General features: G+C 41.2%; 1 protein-coding gene across 1 annotated transcript; it reads left to right on the top strand.

Moving 5' to 3' along the window:
• The first annotated feature begins 1242 nt into the window (after window positions 1–1242).
• On the top strand, window positions 1243–3807 carry LOC145914110 (box C/D snoRNA protein 1-like). The gene is made up of 9 exons (XM_083001888.1): window positions 1243–1438; window positions 1912–1974; window positions 2046–2152; window positions 2353–2432; window positions 2514–2617; window positions 3111–3179; window positions 3236–3316; window positions 3380–3451; window positions 3662–3807. Exons 1-9 carry the CDS (start codon window positions 1326–1328, stop codon window positions 3795–3797), a joined length of 825 nt encoding a protein of 274 aa, XP_082858014.1. The 5' UTR covers window positions 1243–1325; the 3' UTR covers window positions 3798–3807.
• Window positions 3808–12920: the final 9113 nt, after the last annotated feature.

Raw genomic sequence — 12920 nt, 5'->3', positions numbered from 1 at the left:
TCCCGCTGAGACGCCATTCTACACACCACTTTGTTATTCAGTTACGGCACCATTTCAAAACAATCGCTCACATGTCAAACGCGGCCGCATCACACAGCCACCACTAAAATAATATATGTCCTCTCCTTTTAAGCAGTCGCCTTGCACTCTCGCATCAATGTGTGCCGAAATGTGCCCGAATTTTTGCTCGTCGAGCAAAAGCGAGCACATCCCAGCACAACTCAGCACGCGCGCACAATAAAACAAACACGGAATCGTCTGTAGTGTAAACGGGCCTTAACACACGACAACACATACGAAAACAGCAGTTTCAAACCAACAAATTAATCGGCGGTTACACTCCCATCTAATGATATCACAGTGACCACAGTACTAGAGTTTCCGTTTGAGCTGTTGTATCATGCCAAAGAAGAACATCTGCTGTCGTTTAAAGCTTATTGCATCCTTCCCATTAGCGGCTCCTATTAGCGGTCTTATACTAGGGCAAATACTTGGGGGTTAAATTTCCTATATCGGTTTTAACTTTTACGATACAACAGATTTCTTTATCATTAATTCTTACCATCTAACCTTCCAATATTTTAGAACAGGCCGATTCTAAGTGTCAGGGCTTTTCACTCTCAAGAAGTCTGTCGTTTGTAAGAACTTCCACTTACTATTCTACTCAGTCAAGTGTGCAGTACACAATTGCCTACGAAATCGGACGTGTATTGGCAGCATACAATTGGTGAGATCCAGTTGCGTTTAATTGTCACTATCGCAGAGCATCCTTCTCGCAATGTCTGTCCTGCGTTATGCTTGAGTAAACATCCTTAGTTCGCTGCTGTGTGCTTGGTTAGCGACCCGTGTATGTCGCCGAAGTTATGCCACAAATTACACGTTGTGGATTTTCTTAAAGCAAGACGACTTGTTTTAAAACTTGTTGGGTATAAATTCACAGTAATGCAAACAGCAAATTCTGCTTTGACATTGGTGACAAACAAAACAAAATCAAAATATTGCAAACGTATCAGGTAAAAAAAAAACTTTTTTGACTTGTGGCAAGAATCTGTTCCCAAATTACAGGAAATACAGTATGTGATAAATTTCCGCAAAACTGTTTGCCAATAAAAGTTAAAAGTAAAGCACCATGGCGAAAAGAGTATTCATGAAAAACAATCGGGAGCTTCTGTTGTACCGGATTATTTCACACGTGCATCGCTCTGAAATTTGTGTTTTGTTTACGTTTGTTTCAGGACTTTAAAGTTGGTTGAAGCAAAAAATTATATTGTGTGAAAGCAGTTGTTGTCCTATTAACCCTAGACACGCCTCGAAATAAATGCAAAATGTGTTCACTAACTGTCAATGAAAGTGGGACTGCCAACGAATTTCCACAAAACCTTGAAAATGTTCTTGAAAATACAACATCGGAAGAGTCGTTTCATCAAAATTCTAACAAGTGAGTCTAGTAATATTTTGTCAACTAACTTAGCACGTTGTAGAATTTGTAGGTCAACAACTACAAACAATGTTAAACTGACTTATAGACAAGACAATGTTGGTTGATTTTATATGTAGAAGAAGTGTTTGGATCTTAACTATCCAAACAGTTTTAGCAAGTTTCAAATTTCATATGTTTGGGAATGGTTGATGGAATTGTTGAAAAACTGAGGATGAATTAGCAGTAGAAAATCCAGCTGTTTCAAATTGGAAACTTTGATAATTGTTTGGAGGATTTTTTTGACAAACATTTGTTGCGCAAACAATTGCAACGTTTTTTGTATGATAATGCATTAGCTAAATTTTGTTACGCTGATTATTAGTAAATTTTCGCAAAACAACATGTTTTCTAATCTGGCTGTTGTTTTACTATAGAAAAGTAAAACTATGTATTTTGTGATGCAAATTAAATGTTTTGCTGTTGCATTACAGCTGCTGGAATTGTGGGAAAGAAGCAAAATACAAGTGCCCGAACTGTCACATTAGGACATGCAGGTATTAATATTACCGACATTTTTATATTTTATGTCAAATTATGTAAACAACATGCTTGTTTTTCTGTCCAGTGTGCCATGCGTAAAGTTACACAAAGAGAGATTTGACTGCGATGGGAAAAGATGCAAAACAACATACAGACACAAACAAGATCTCACAGAAAATGATTTTTTGAGTGGTATTAAAATATTTACTTGATAAAAAAATATGATATGAAGTAACTAGTTTTACAATCCACTAGTGTATTATTTACGCAGCAGATTTACAAAAACATTTCTATGTTATGAGTTGAGTTCTATGCTCAAGAACACATGTCGAAGTATATTTAGGAAATGTTTTTTTTTGTATTTCATCAAAATAATTTAAGTTTATTTTTAGATTATCGTTTTTTGGAAGAAGTGGACCGATGTGCATGCAAGTTAAACAGAAACAAAATTCATTGGAGAGATTCCCATGGGGTAAGCAGTTATTTTTTTTTCTGGAAAACAGATTCCCCCACATTCTGGGAACCACTGTCGTAAGTTATCGTTTTTTTTCAGATGCGGTTACAGAAAGGCAAAGCTGCATCAATGCAAATTAATTTAAAGTTTTTACCCACATCATTTTCAAGGAGAAAAGAGAACAGCACTTTCTTTTGTTTCAGGTATTTTACCTAAACTGAAACTAAATTAGTTACCATTGGTAAACGAAAATCTAACTTACTGTATTTTGAGAGAAAGTGCCATAAAGATTACAGGAAATCCGTTGTCTGGTTTAGTGCTTAGTTGTCAAATGTCAAACAAATATGTATATATATACTCTGTTAATGTAGTAAACGATCAATGCCAATAGTTTGTATTTAAAAAAGATTGAAACTTATGGTGTGATTACTTGGCACTTGGTGTTTATATTTTCTAATGAAAAGACAAAGATCATCTGATGCATTTTGGATAATTTTCTGTTTTTTTGATATTGGTTATAAACTTATCACTTTCCCAACTATTAATGTTTCAAGGTGCAGACAGTGCCACTTTTTAACTTTTCTAATCTGCACTTATCTCTTAACTAGTACTATTATTCTTGAAAGTAATGCAAAATTTTCATTATAATTCTGTTAATACATAAATATTCATAGTTCATTTGTTTATTTTCCACAGAGCAAGGGGTTTTCTTTGGCACGTGGAATGGATTTTTGTAACATGTAAAGAAACCATCACAGAAAAGCGGTTTGTGACTCCTATTTGTTATAATTTTTAACCTGTAACTATTGTAATGCTTTCAGACTTTCAGACAAAACAGCCCTTCAAGCAGCAATTGCAAAACACATTGATGTTTCCAAAGAATCACAGTCTTACACACCAACGTATGCTTAACTTGATGTTTGTGAAAACGTCTTTACACACAGTTTGGTTTTGTATATTTTCAGGTTAAATGAATATGTTGATAAGGAAATTGCGTTTTACATGAAAAAAGAAGACTGCCCTGCTAATAATCCTCAGTAAGTGATGGTTGTTGAGCACGTTTAGTTTGGTTTAATTCACACTTTCATTTTTAGTAATTTGTGTTGCTGTTGTATTCCCCGTTTGGCCATCATTTAAGAATGAAAAATTACACTAAAAGCATACACAACAAAAGCCATGTACTCTTTTGCTGCAAATTTTGCCGTTTACGCAATGGCACTCCGACAAACAATGCATGGGTGTTACAGATATTACAAACTCGACGGCGCAACAGGACTTCGCGAAAACTTACGCGGTAAAACTGTGTTGGAATACCCGCGAATTTTTGTCCACACCCCGGCGTCATCCACAGCATTTGAAAACACAAATACAATATTGCGATGATCTTGCTGCATATTGTGTTTCGAATGCATTTGTATGAGTTTCAGAAACAGCTTTCCACTTGGGAAATGTGGCTTGCGTTTTTTTAAGGAGCGGCCTATCGTAACATGATTCATTGAGCCCAGGGTAGAATTGTCTCAAGATGCTTTGTCACGGTTTATAGGTGGGAAAAAGTGGACTAAACATTCAGCAAATGTTATGTTGGCTTCAAGGGGCATTGACCCCATCCTAGTACCCAAGTTAAAAAGTAACGTTGTTTTTGAAATCCAATTGATGGCTAAACTGTTGTTGGATCAATTTGCGTTCGTTTTAGCTTTGTGAGATGCTTCTACTGAAAAACCTGTAAATTTGGCTGCGTCAAACATTTCAGGATAGCTACATGCCAGTTTTTAGAAGAAGCGTAGCATTGCATAAACTTGTCAGAAGAATCGAAACTGTTACTTCCGGTCCGGTAGTTGTCAGCAGAGGGCGCAAAATTTTAACCCAAAACGTATTTCGGGTGCATGTTGAGCTTATGCAAGATGGGACAGATTTTTTTTGTTTAAATCTAAAAGAAACGACTGACTGCTGGTTCGGGCAGCGACAAGTTAATACATATTGGCCTAGTCCTCAGTTTAATATTGGCGGAAATGTCAACATAGGCCTATTCGTGTTTTGTTGTGTGGGGGCATATCAGTTGCGCCACATTTGCTGAACCTCCATATTCTTTGTGAGAAATGCCAGTTGCAATGTCCGCAAGTGATGTATTAGCGTAGCTTTATGAAGTAACTTTGAAAGTTTCGGCAGGGCGGACCGTGCACTTTAAGAATCATTTACGAAATAAATCTAATTTACTTTTGGCCACATATCAGTAAATCTATGAAGTAAGTTTCGCTGACCATTGTTTTTTGAGTCGCAAACACTTCTACTAAAACAACCTCCTTGCGTGATTTTCAGTTGTTCGATTACAATTAACTGTTGCAAGAAAATATCTAAATAGTCGCGAGCGATATATACATGTGATGTGGTGCACTGCACAAATGAGCCAGTTACTCAAACATTTTTATATTTTTTTCTTATAGCCGCAAATAAAGTATATAAAAGGTTTAAGCGGAATGATTCTTCAACAGCAATACAGTTGCCAACGTGCAGGAGAATCTTGCTTTGGGTTCCTTTTACGCATAGTGGGAGGATATACGCACACGCAGGTTGCCGTGTGACCACTTGATCCACTCTTGACCTTTTGAAAAAGAGTGATGTTTTGTTACGCCGGGTTTGGCTTTTTCATTGCCGGCAGATGACCTCAACTAAGCCGGGCCCACCATTGCCACATTACGTACGTCAGGCAAGACCCAAAATGCTCGGGTTCCATACCTAATTTGTTTCTGCCAATACGACTTCATGTGTTTGGATACAGAAATCCATTTTCCACTTCCACAAAAACCCAGCGTACTTGAGGACCCCGGGTGGCCCTGGAGGCCGCATCTACGTCACAGCTTGCGCTGTGACGCGTTTCTTGGGTCATACGAGTGCCAAGTAACTATCCCACCTTGTGAGCAGTCCTGGCATTGTCATTAATCATCGCATTAACAGGCGAAACCGGCGAGCTCAACACATGTCCCTTGTTGACACGCTGCACACTGGGCAAAGCCGCTCCTAATTGGAAGTTGTTTTGCCAACAGTCGAGCGCAAGAGATTTCGCCGCACGCTCAACTTGCTGAACGGGCGAAAAACAAGGTCGTCAATTGCCTTAATTGCCGCTACTGCCTGCCGGCTTACTTACTGCCTCTTCGCTCTGGAAGCAGCTTTGATGCTGAATATGGTACGTCCGCACCAACCAGACGTCCGGTGTTGATTCTATAACGAGAGTGACCCGAAGATTGCGACGCAATTATCACACATTGCTGCTTGTCGATGCGTTAATTAAAGTTCCCGCATATGAGTGCTGCTTCGAGTATGGCATGGCAGTGTCTGCGATCTATTGTATTAACAAGCATGATCGTATAAAGCAAAGACCTTTTTTGTTATTTTATGTCCAGGCTGCGCTATTGACGAAGAATAACAACGCATAAAGCAAACTTTATTTTTAATATGAACAGAATAGCCAATACAGTGCTCGAAAACTTCATGTAAACGTTTCGATTGTTTCTACAACCATTATCAATACAAATGAAGGCGGATCGTCAAAAATGGTACGGTGAAGTTGGGAGGTTATAGAAAAAGGCGGGGAATTAAATAAGCGCAATTGTTGATAATGGAGTCGAACGGAGTTGCCTGTGGTAGTGATAGATAAAAACAATTAAGGGCACTGTGCACGGTAAAGAAAATAAATAAATAAAAAGAATAAAAATAAAAAAACATTATAAAATACACGGTTTATATATTAAAAAGTCGTAGTGGCACAGAGGATGTGTCGGCATTTAAAAGCGGCCTAAAATTTTGGATGTGGATAGTTTCCAAGAAAGATAAGCGCCGCTTTCCTTCAATCTGTCCAAGGATGGTTGGGTTATTAAAGTCGATCCTGTGCGATGGATTTGACACAAGATGTTGACAAACCTCCGACGACGGGCTCGTCATATGCTCTTTGAGTCTCGTGATGAGGTTGCGTCTTGTCTGGCCGATATATGACGAACCGCAGGAGCACGTGACGTGGTAGACAACGTTGGATCTTGTTAGCGTTGGTTCCCGGTCCTTTAGAGGAAATAAGGTGCCAAGCTTGGTGCTATCAAAGAAGAGACGCAGTTGTGTGTTGCCTTGTGTGAGCTGGGTGACACACGCGCGAATTTCCTTTGATAGGTGTTTCGAAGCAAGGCCGAGATAAGGAAGTCGTATAAGCAGGTGTTGCTGGGGTTGCTTTGTGGTCTCTTTAACCTGGGTTTGGGTGTGACGTTTCTGTAGGAAAGTATAAACACAACGGTCCAGAAAAGCCATAGGGTAGCCATTGGAACGCAGGATGGTCTTTATTGCCTGAAATTCCTCGTGCACGAGTTGAAATGAGCTGCATATGTTATATGCACGGTGTAGCAAGGCATTAACAATGTTATACTTGTAGTGAAGAGGGGTGAAGCTGAGCCAGTTCAGATAAAGCCCAGTGTGTGTTGGTTTTTTGAAGGTCGTTGTTTGGACAAGGTTACCTTTCTTGCAAATGCGAACATCAAGAAATGAAATGGAGTAGTTAGTTTCTATGGTTTGGGTAAACTTAATTCCTGTGTGTACGTGATTAAGCTTTTTAAAAAAGAGTTGAAGTGTGGGCTCATCGGAAAATGATAAAAATAGATCGTCAACATACCTGAGAAGGACGTTGGGCTTGAGGTGTGATTTGGTACGGGCCACCAAGCTTGGCACCTTATTTCCTCTAAAGGACCGGGAACCAACGCTAACAAGATCCAACGTTGTCTACCACGTCACGTGCTCCTGCGGTTCGTCATATATCGGCCAGACAAGACGCAACCTCATCACGAGACTCAAAGAGCATATGACGAGCCCGTCGTCGGAGGTTTGTCAACATCTTGTGTCAAATCCATCGCACAGGATCGACTTTAATAACCCAACCATCCTTGGACAGATTGAAGGAAAGCGGCGCTTATCTTTCTTGGAAACTATCCACATCCAAAATTTTAGGCCGCTTTTAAATGCCGACACATCCTCTGTGCCACTACGACTTTTTAATATATAAACCGTGTATTTTATAATGTTTTTTTATTTTTATTCTTTTTATTTATTTATTTTCTTTACCGTGCACAGTGCCCTTAATTGTTTTTATCTATCACTACCACAGGCAACTCCGTTCGACTCCATTATCAACAATTGCGCTTATTTAATTCCCCGCCTTTTTCTATAACCTCCCAACTTCACCGTACCATTTTTGACGATCCGCCTTCATTTGTATTGATAATGGTTGTAGAAACAATCGAAACGTTTACATGAAGTTTTCGAGCACTGTATTGGCTATTCTGTTCATATTAAAGATCTACAAAACCGTTAGTTATGTTCCAAACTTTATTTTGTTTTGCTCTGCCGTCATACCGCCTTCTAGTGAAATCCCTAGCACTGCGTATATTGACCCGCCAGAGCGCGCAAGAGAGCCTCTACGATGGGAGTTGAACCGCTGACGGTCACATCACTTTGAGCGGGCGATTGGCAACATCAGTCCAGGCGCCCGACGCATTTCCAAAGGACAAAAACCTGATCGATAATCGTCACCAGGATAACCAGGGTTCGAATCCCGGTGCAGGAAAAAAATACCTTATATTGGTTTTTGCACCATTGTGGTGTCACCGTTAGGCATAGACGCATAAATAAATTAAGAAATTTTTTCCATATTAATAGATCCAATTGGATCCTTAAGTCCACAAAACTGCTGCTTCTCGCTGCAAAATTCAGTGCTTGCTTCGCTGAAAATGTCTAGATACACGCTTTTTTGCATGCAAGGCTGAAATTTCTTTGAACTGCCACCAACTGTCATCCCGTGAGTGGCATGTGTCAAGTTGGTGGCGGACGCGCCTGAGTGGCATATTGAGTGGCTTGCGTGTCACGAAGCGCCATCGCCCTCGACAAGTCAAGATACAATATAGAACCTATTTCGCAACGGTGAATGTAGTTTTGTGCGATTTTGAAGCCCAGGCTAGTGTAATGTTACGTGTTCAAGGGGTTTTGATGGTTTTAATGTTGAGTTCATGGCGGTTTTGGGGTTGGTGATTGTCGGCGAATGTCTGTGATGCCACTTGCCACACTTTAAAAGTTCGTGACTCCACACCGATATCAGGGATCTTCTGTTTTCTGAGTACCCACGTAGTACAACACAGTGTCACAACAACAAAATAGTTAGTTACGGATCGGCGGCAATAGAGGTCGGGTTTCTCCCGAAATAGATTGATCACTAGATGCGCTAGATGTAACACGAGTTCAGGAAAAAAGTTATGTTGCTTGGCAACATAGGTTAAGCGCTCGACCCATATACCATGAAGAAAACCGGGTCGGGATTGTTGGACAAGATAACCTGGGTTCGAATCCCGGAGTAGTCCAAAAAATGTGTACCTTTGTTTTTTATGCAAAACCGTGGTTTTTTTTTATCACTATAGGGGCCCAAACCCTCACATTTTAGTGCGTTTTTCAAATGCGCATATCTCGCGCTATAGTGCTCCTATAGCGACCTAATTTTTTTTCCAAGGAGTAGCTTGAGCGCAGTAGTTTTTTTAAAACAAAAACTTACCTTTACATTTGTTTTTTTTCGGTAATTTGTTAGGCTTGGCAGCCCAGGCAATGCAGCCCAGCTGGATCAGCCACTTTTTCCTGACAAGTCGAAGCAAGATTTGAAAAATCAAGCTCCCGGTGAGGTTTGAACTCACGACCCTGGGCTAACCAGGCCCAACGCTCTACCAACTGAGCTACAGGAGCTCAGTGGTTTCACGGGGTATATTGTGGCCAAGGTACACTGGTGCGCAAGCGCACAACTTGCCAGGCAACCTTCACATATACGTAGGGGATCTCTACCACCGTATCAGATGACGCAGTAATATTTCATGCAATGGCATGATAGGCAGGATCGCCCCACTGCGCAGGTCCTTGCTTGGCGATCACAGCTAACGTATCGCGATCATGAGGTTTTCAGGCTTGGCAGCCCAGGCAATGCAGCCCAGCTGGATCAGCCACTTTTTTTTTTTTTTTTTTGAAAAAGTGGCTGATCCAGCTGGGCTGCATTGCCTGGGCTGCCAAGCCTGAAAACCTTTTGCATGAAATATTACTGCGTCATCTGATACGGTGGTAGAGATCCCCTACGTATATGTGAAGGTTGCCTGGCAAGTTGTGCGCTTGCGCACCAGTGTACCTTGGCCACAATATACCCCGTGAAACCACTGAGCTCCTGTAGCTCAGTTGGTAGAGCGTTGGGCCTGGTTAGCCCAGGGTCGTGAGTTCAAACCTCACCGGGAGCTTGATTTTTCAAATCTTGCTTCGACTTGTCAGGAAAAAGTGGCTGATCCAGCTGGGCTGCATTGCCTGGGCTGCCAAGCCTGAAAACCTCATGATCGCGATACGTTAGCTGTGATCGCCAAGCAAGGACCTGCGCAGTGGGGCGATCCTGCCTATCATGCCATTGCATGAAATATTACTGCGTTAGTTATAGGTAATTATTTAACTGTTAATTGGGCAATTAAAACGTACGCATTCGGTTCAAAAGCGCCTTTAGTTGAAATGGTTGCATTTTGCATTATAACTCATTGAAAACATTGAGTTAAAGAAAAAAAATGGACAAATGTGTAGAGTGGGCTGTTTCAAACAACTTTTGTGTTTTAGGTTTTCGTCTAGCGTCTATAGAAATAAAGTTATAGACGGTTAAACTCGGTGACAGTAATTAGCAACACACCTTTAATTACTGCTATATGAGCGCGGCAAGTAATGAGTTAAGTTTTTACGTCTCGTAACAACATTTGTTTTCTCCGACAAACTTGAGGTCAATTTTCGTGACACATCGGAGTGTCACGGATTCCGAGAATTCTTGCGACAAATTGGTATGTGGTTCTCTTTTCGGGAATGCACCTATTGCGAAAATAAACATACGGAGATGAAGACTCAACAACACTCGACAAGCGGCTGAATCGATATAAGCAAAGCTGTCAGGACCGTTTATATTGGCTCAATCTCCAGTCCTGACAAAAAAAGGTAATGCTTTTTAGCATCGCCCGCCGAGCTGCGTTGTCAAAACATTAGAGCACTGACATTTCGAATCCCGGCATCGTTGCCTTTCGTGTAAATTTTAACCCATTTGGGCACAGCTTCGCAAACCGGAAGTTTTGCTTCGGGATTTCGTGACCTTATGGGGACCAACGGCGCACTGCCACGCCCCAGACGAGTGAATGACGGGTCCCAAAACACGAAATAAACATTCACCTTATTTGGCCCTAAACACGGCCCAATTTCACTGCAGCTGTTGTCGCCAATAATGTTGTTGTTAGCTGTGCGACACGACGGGCATACAACATCACCAAACCAGCTCTGAAGGTGGCATTTAGTCTGTCCGCCTTGTAATGTTGCTCTTGTCTGGATTACGGCGGATTTCGCGAGGAATTCACGAGGGATCAGACGGGTTATGAAAGGGAAGGGCATGTGCCTATTTCGAGCACGGCTGTGACATCTTCTTCGGCCCCACCTGTACCAAAAAATGCTCTACTTGTCAGGTTTACCCAAACAAACACCTAGGCTTGTTTATCCCTTAAACCAGTGCTGTGAGGTATTACTCCAGAAATGACTGTTGTGGTCGAAATGATGAATTGGGATTTGGGATATTTGGGAAATTGTGTAGGTTTCCTAGCGTTGACTCACCATGAAGTGTAAGCTTTTGACCTCTCTGCGGATAAGCAACATTCGCCATTTGAGTCATCAGTCCAATTCCTATAATTACATAGAAATTAAATGTTATAGTTTTAATACAGTATAAAGGCTATAAGTCAAAATGCAAAGCCCAAGGACTAATCGTGCTAGATATTTTTTAAGCTGTCGCCTTTCCACATTAATAAAAGGGATTTTTATCCACAAAGTGACTCTTGAGGTATTGGTGATTCATTTGTGCTTTCATTTTATATCATTTTGATACGTTTAGTAGTAGGATGTTGGTCGGATGTTAATCGCATGTTCTTTTAAGCTTGTTTTTGAAATTGGAATTGTTTCTTTTGAACTTTATTCACTTTCCAGCGCGAGATGGCTTGAAAGATGGTTACGCAATTGTTCTCAAAGACCACAAAAAAGGTCAAATCGGTTTGAAATATTTTTTTTTAGGAGAAATATATTCCCTGTTTATTTAAGATTCAGAGGTAAAGAACGTTTCGTTTGTAGTTTGGACCCGTTAAATTGATTTGATGAATGAGATTTCAGCAACACAACATGGGGTTTGTTCAGGTTTTGACTGGCACATGTTTTAAGAAGAGATCTTTCGTTTAAAGAACAGTTGATGGACTTTAAACTTGTATTTGAGGTTTGTTTCTCACGGGAAAACATGGCCAAGGCGCCAAACCTTCCGTAAATCAAAATCAATTTAATCGCCTGCTACCTTTCATTAAACCGAAAACAATGCACATTTATGTCTGCGTTTTACCTGAACGGGCCACTGTGTTTTCGCAAATTGGTGCCTGTCAGTAAATTGCTTCTACAAGGTCAGCACAAACAGCGCCTAATTCATCCGCAAACGGAGTCTGTCATACAGTCAGCGCTCACAAGTGTGCATGACCTCATCGCCACGGGCCCAGATTAGATGGACCGATCCCGAAGCGCTGTGATATATTGACCGCAGACAATAATGTGCTGTTGATCGTTGTTATCACCTTTCACTCCGCCAGGCATTGCGTCATGTTGCCCAATCGGTATGCGAAGAAATCCGTTAAGGGCATTCCGCGCGTGCTAGAGCATTCCTGGCTTATCTCTGCTCATCAATATGCCAATGCTCGCGCCGTCATCGTGACCAGGAGTGTTTAATGTCAATTTCAAAGTGGCCTAACGATGCATCCCCTAGGGATTCCAACCGTTCCTTTTGTGCAGATGCAGACAATCGACGTCGTATGGCGGCGTCGTAGATTCACCGCCGCTGATTGACGTTTCAATTTGTTTAAGGTCAAGGGCGATGGGGTTCGTGCGCCGCGGTCTCACGGACTGAAGGACATTTGCTCTGCTGGATCGCATAACACGTCAGGGTTCGTTGATAAATTTCAGCCACGGCCGGCCCAACTATAGCCCCACCTTTTTGCATGATTTGGTTGTAACCGGCTAGGCGATGGGTGCGTCGTGCCATGGCCCATAAAGATCCCATACGGAGCACAGGAATATCAAAGGGAGTGGGACACGAAAATCACTGTTGCTTTTGAAGGGATTTCCATGGCCACAGATTACTGGGCCCCTGGGTCATTTGGCCCCGTCGGTGCACTCTTATGAAAAGCGTAAAAGTTTTTGCACCCGCGCATTTTTTCCTCTTAAGGGCCCTGGTGAAATTAGGAATATTTTTTTTATTACGACAAACGTTGGGTTTACCGTATACTACACAACACTGTAATACTAAATATATTCAAGTTTTAAGTATGTTACGAAAGTTTAAAAGTACCACGGTAAAATACTGTTACTTCACGCCTAGTGATACTTTTGTGAATTTTTTGTTCAATAAGT

Source organism: Ascidia mentula, chromosome 9 (assembly GCF_947561715.1).
Source record: "Ascidia mentula chromosome 9, kaAscMent1.1, whole genome shotgun sequence".
Taxonomy (NCBI): Eukaryota; Metazoa; Chordata; class Ascidiacea; order Phlebobranchia; family Ascidiidae; genus Ascidia; species Ascidia mentula.
Note: the sequence above shows the minus strand (reverse complement) of the source record. Positions and strands in the feature narration are given on the sequence as shown.

Coding starts and splice junctions, on each gene's coding strand:
- LOC145914110 (XM_083001888.1), top strand. CDS start 1,326: ATGTGTTCACTAACTGTCAATGAAAGTGGGACTGCCAACGAATTTCCA. Junction 2,153..2,352: donor AGAAAATGATTTTTTGAGTG/GTATTAAAATAT, acceptor GTTTATTTTTAG/ATTATCGTTTTTTGGAAGAA. Junction 2,433..2,513: donor ATTGGAGAGATTCCCATGGG/GTAAGCAGTTAT, acceptor GTTTTTTTTCAG/ATGCGGTTACAGAAAGGCAA.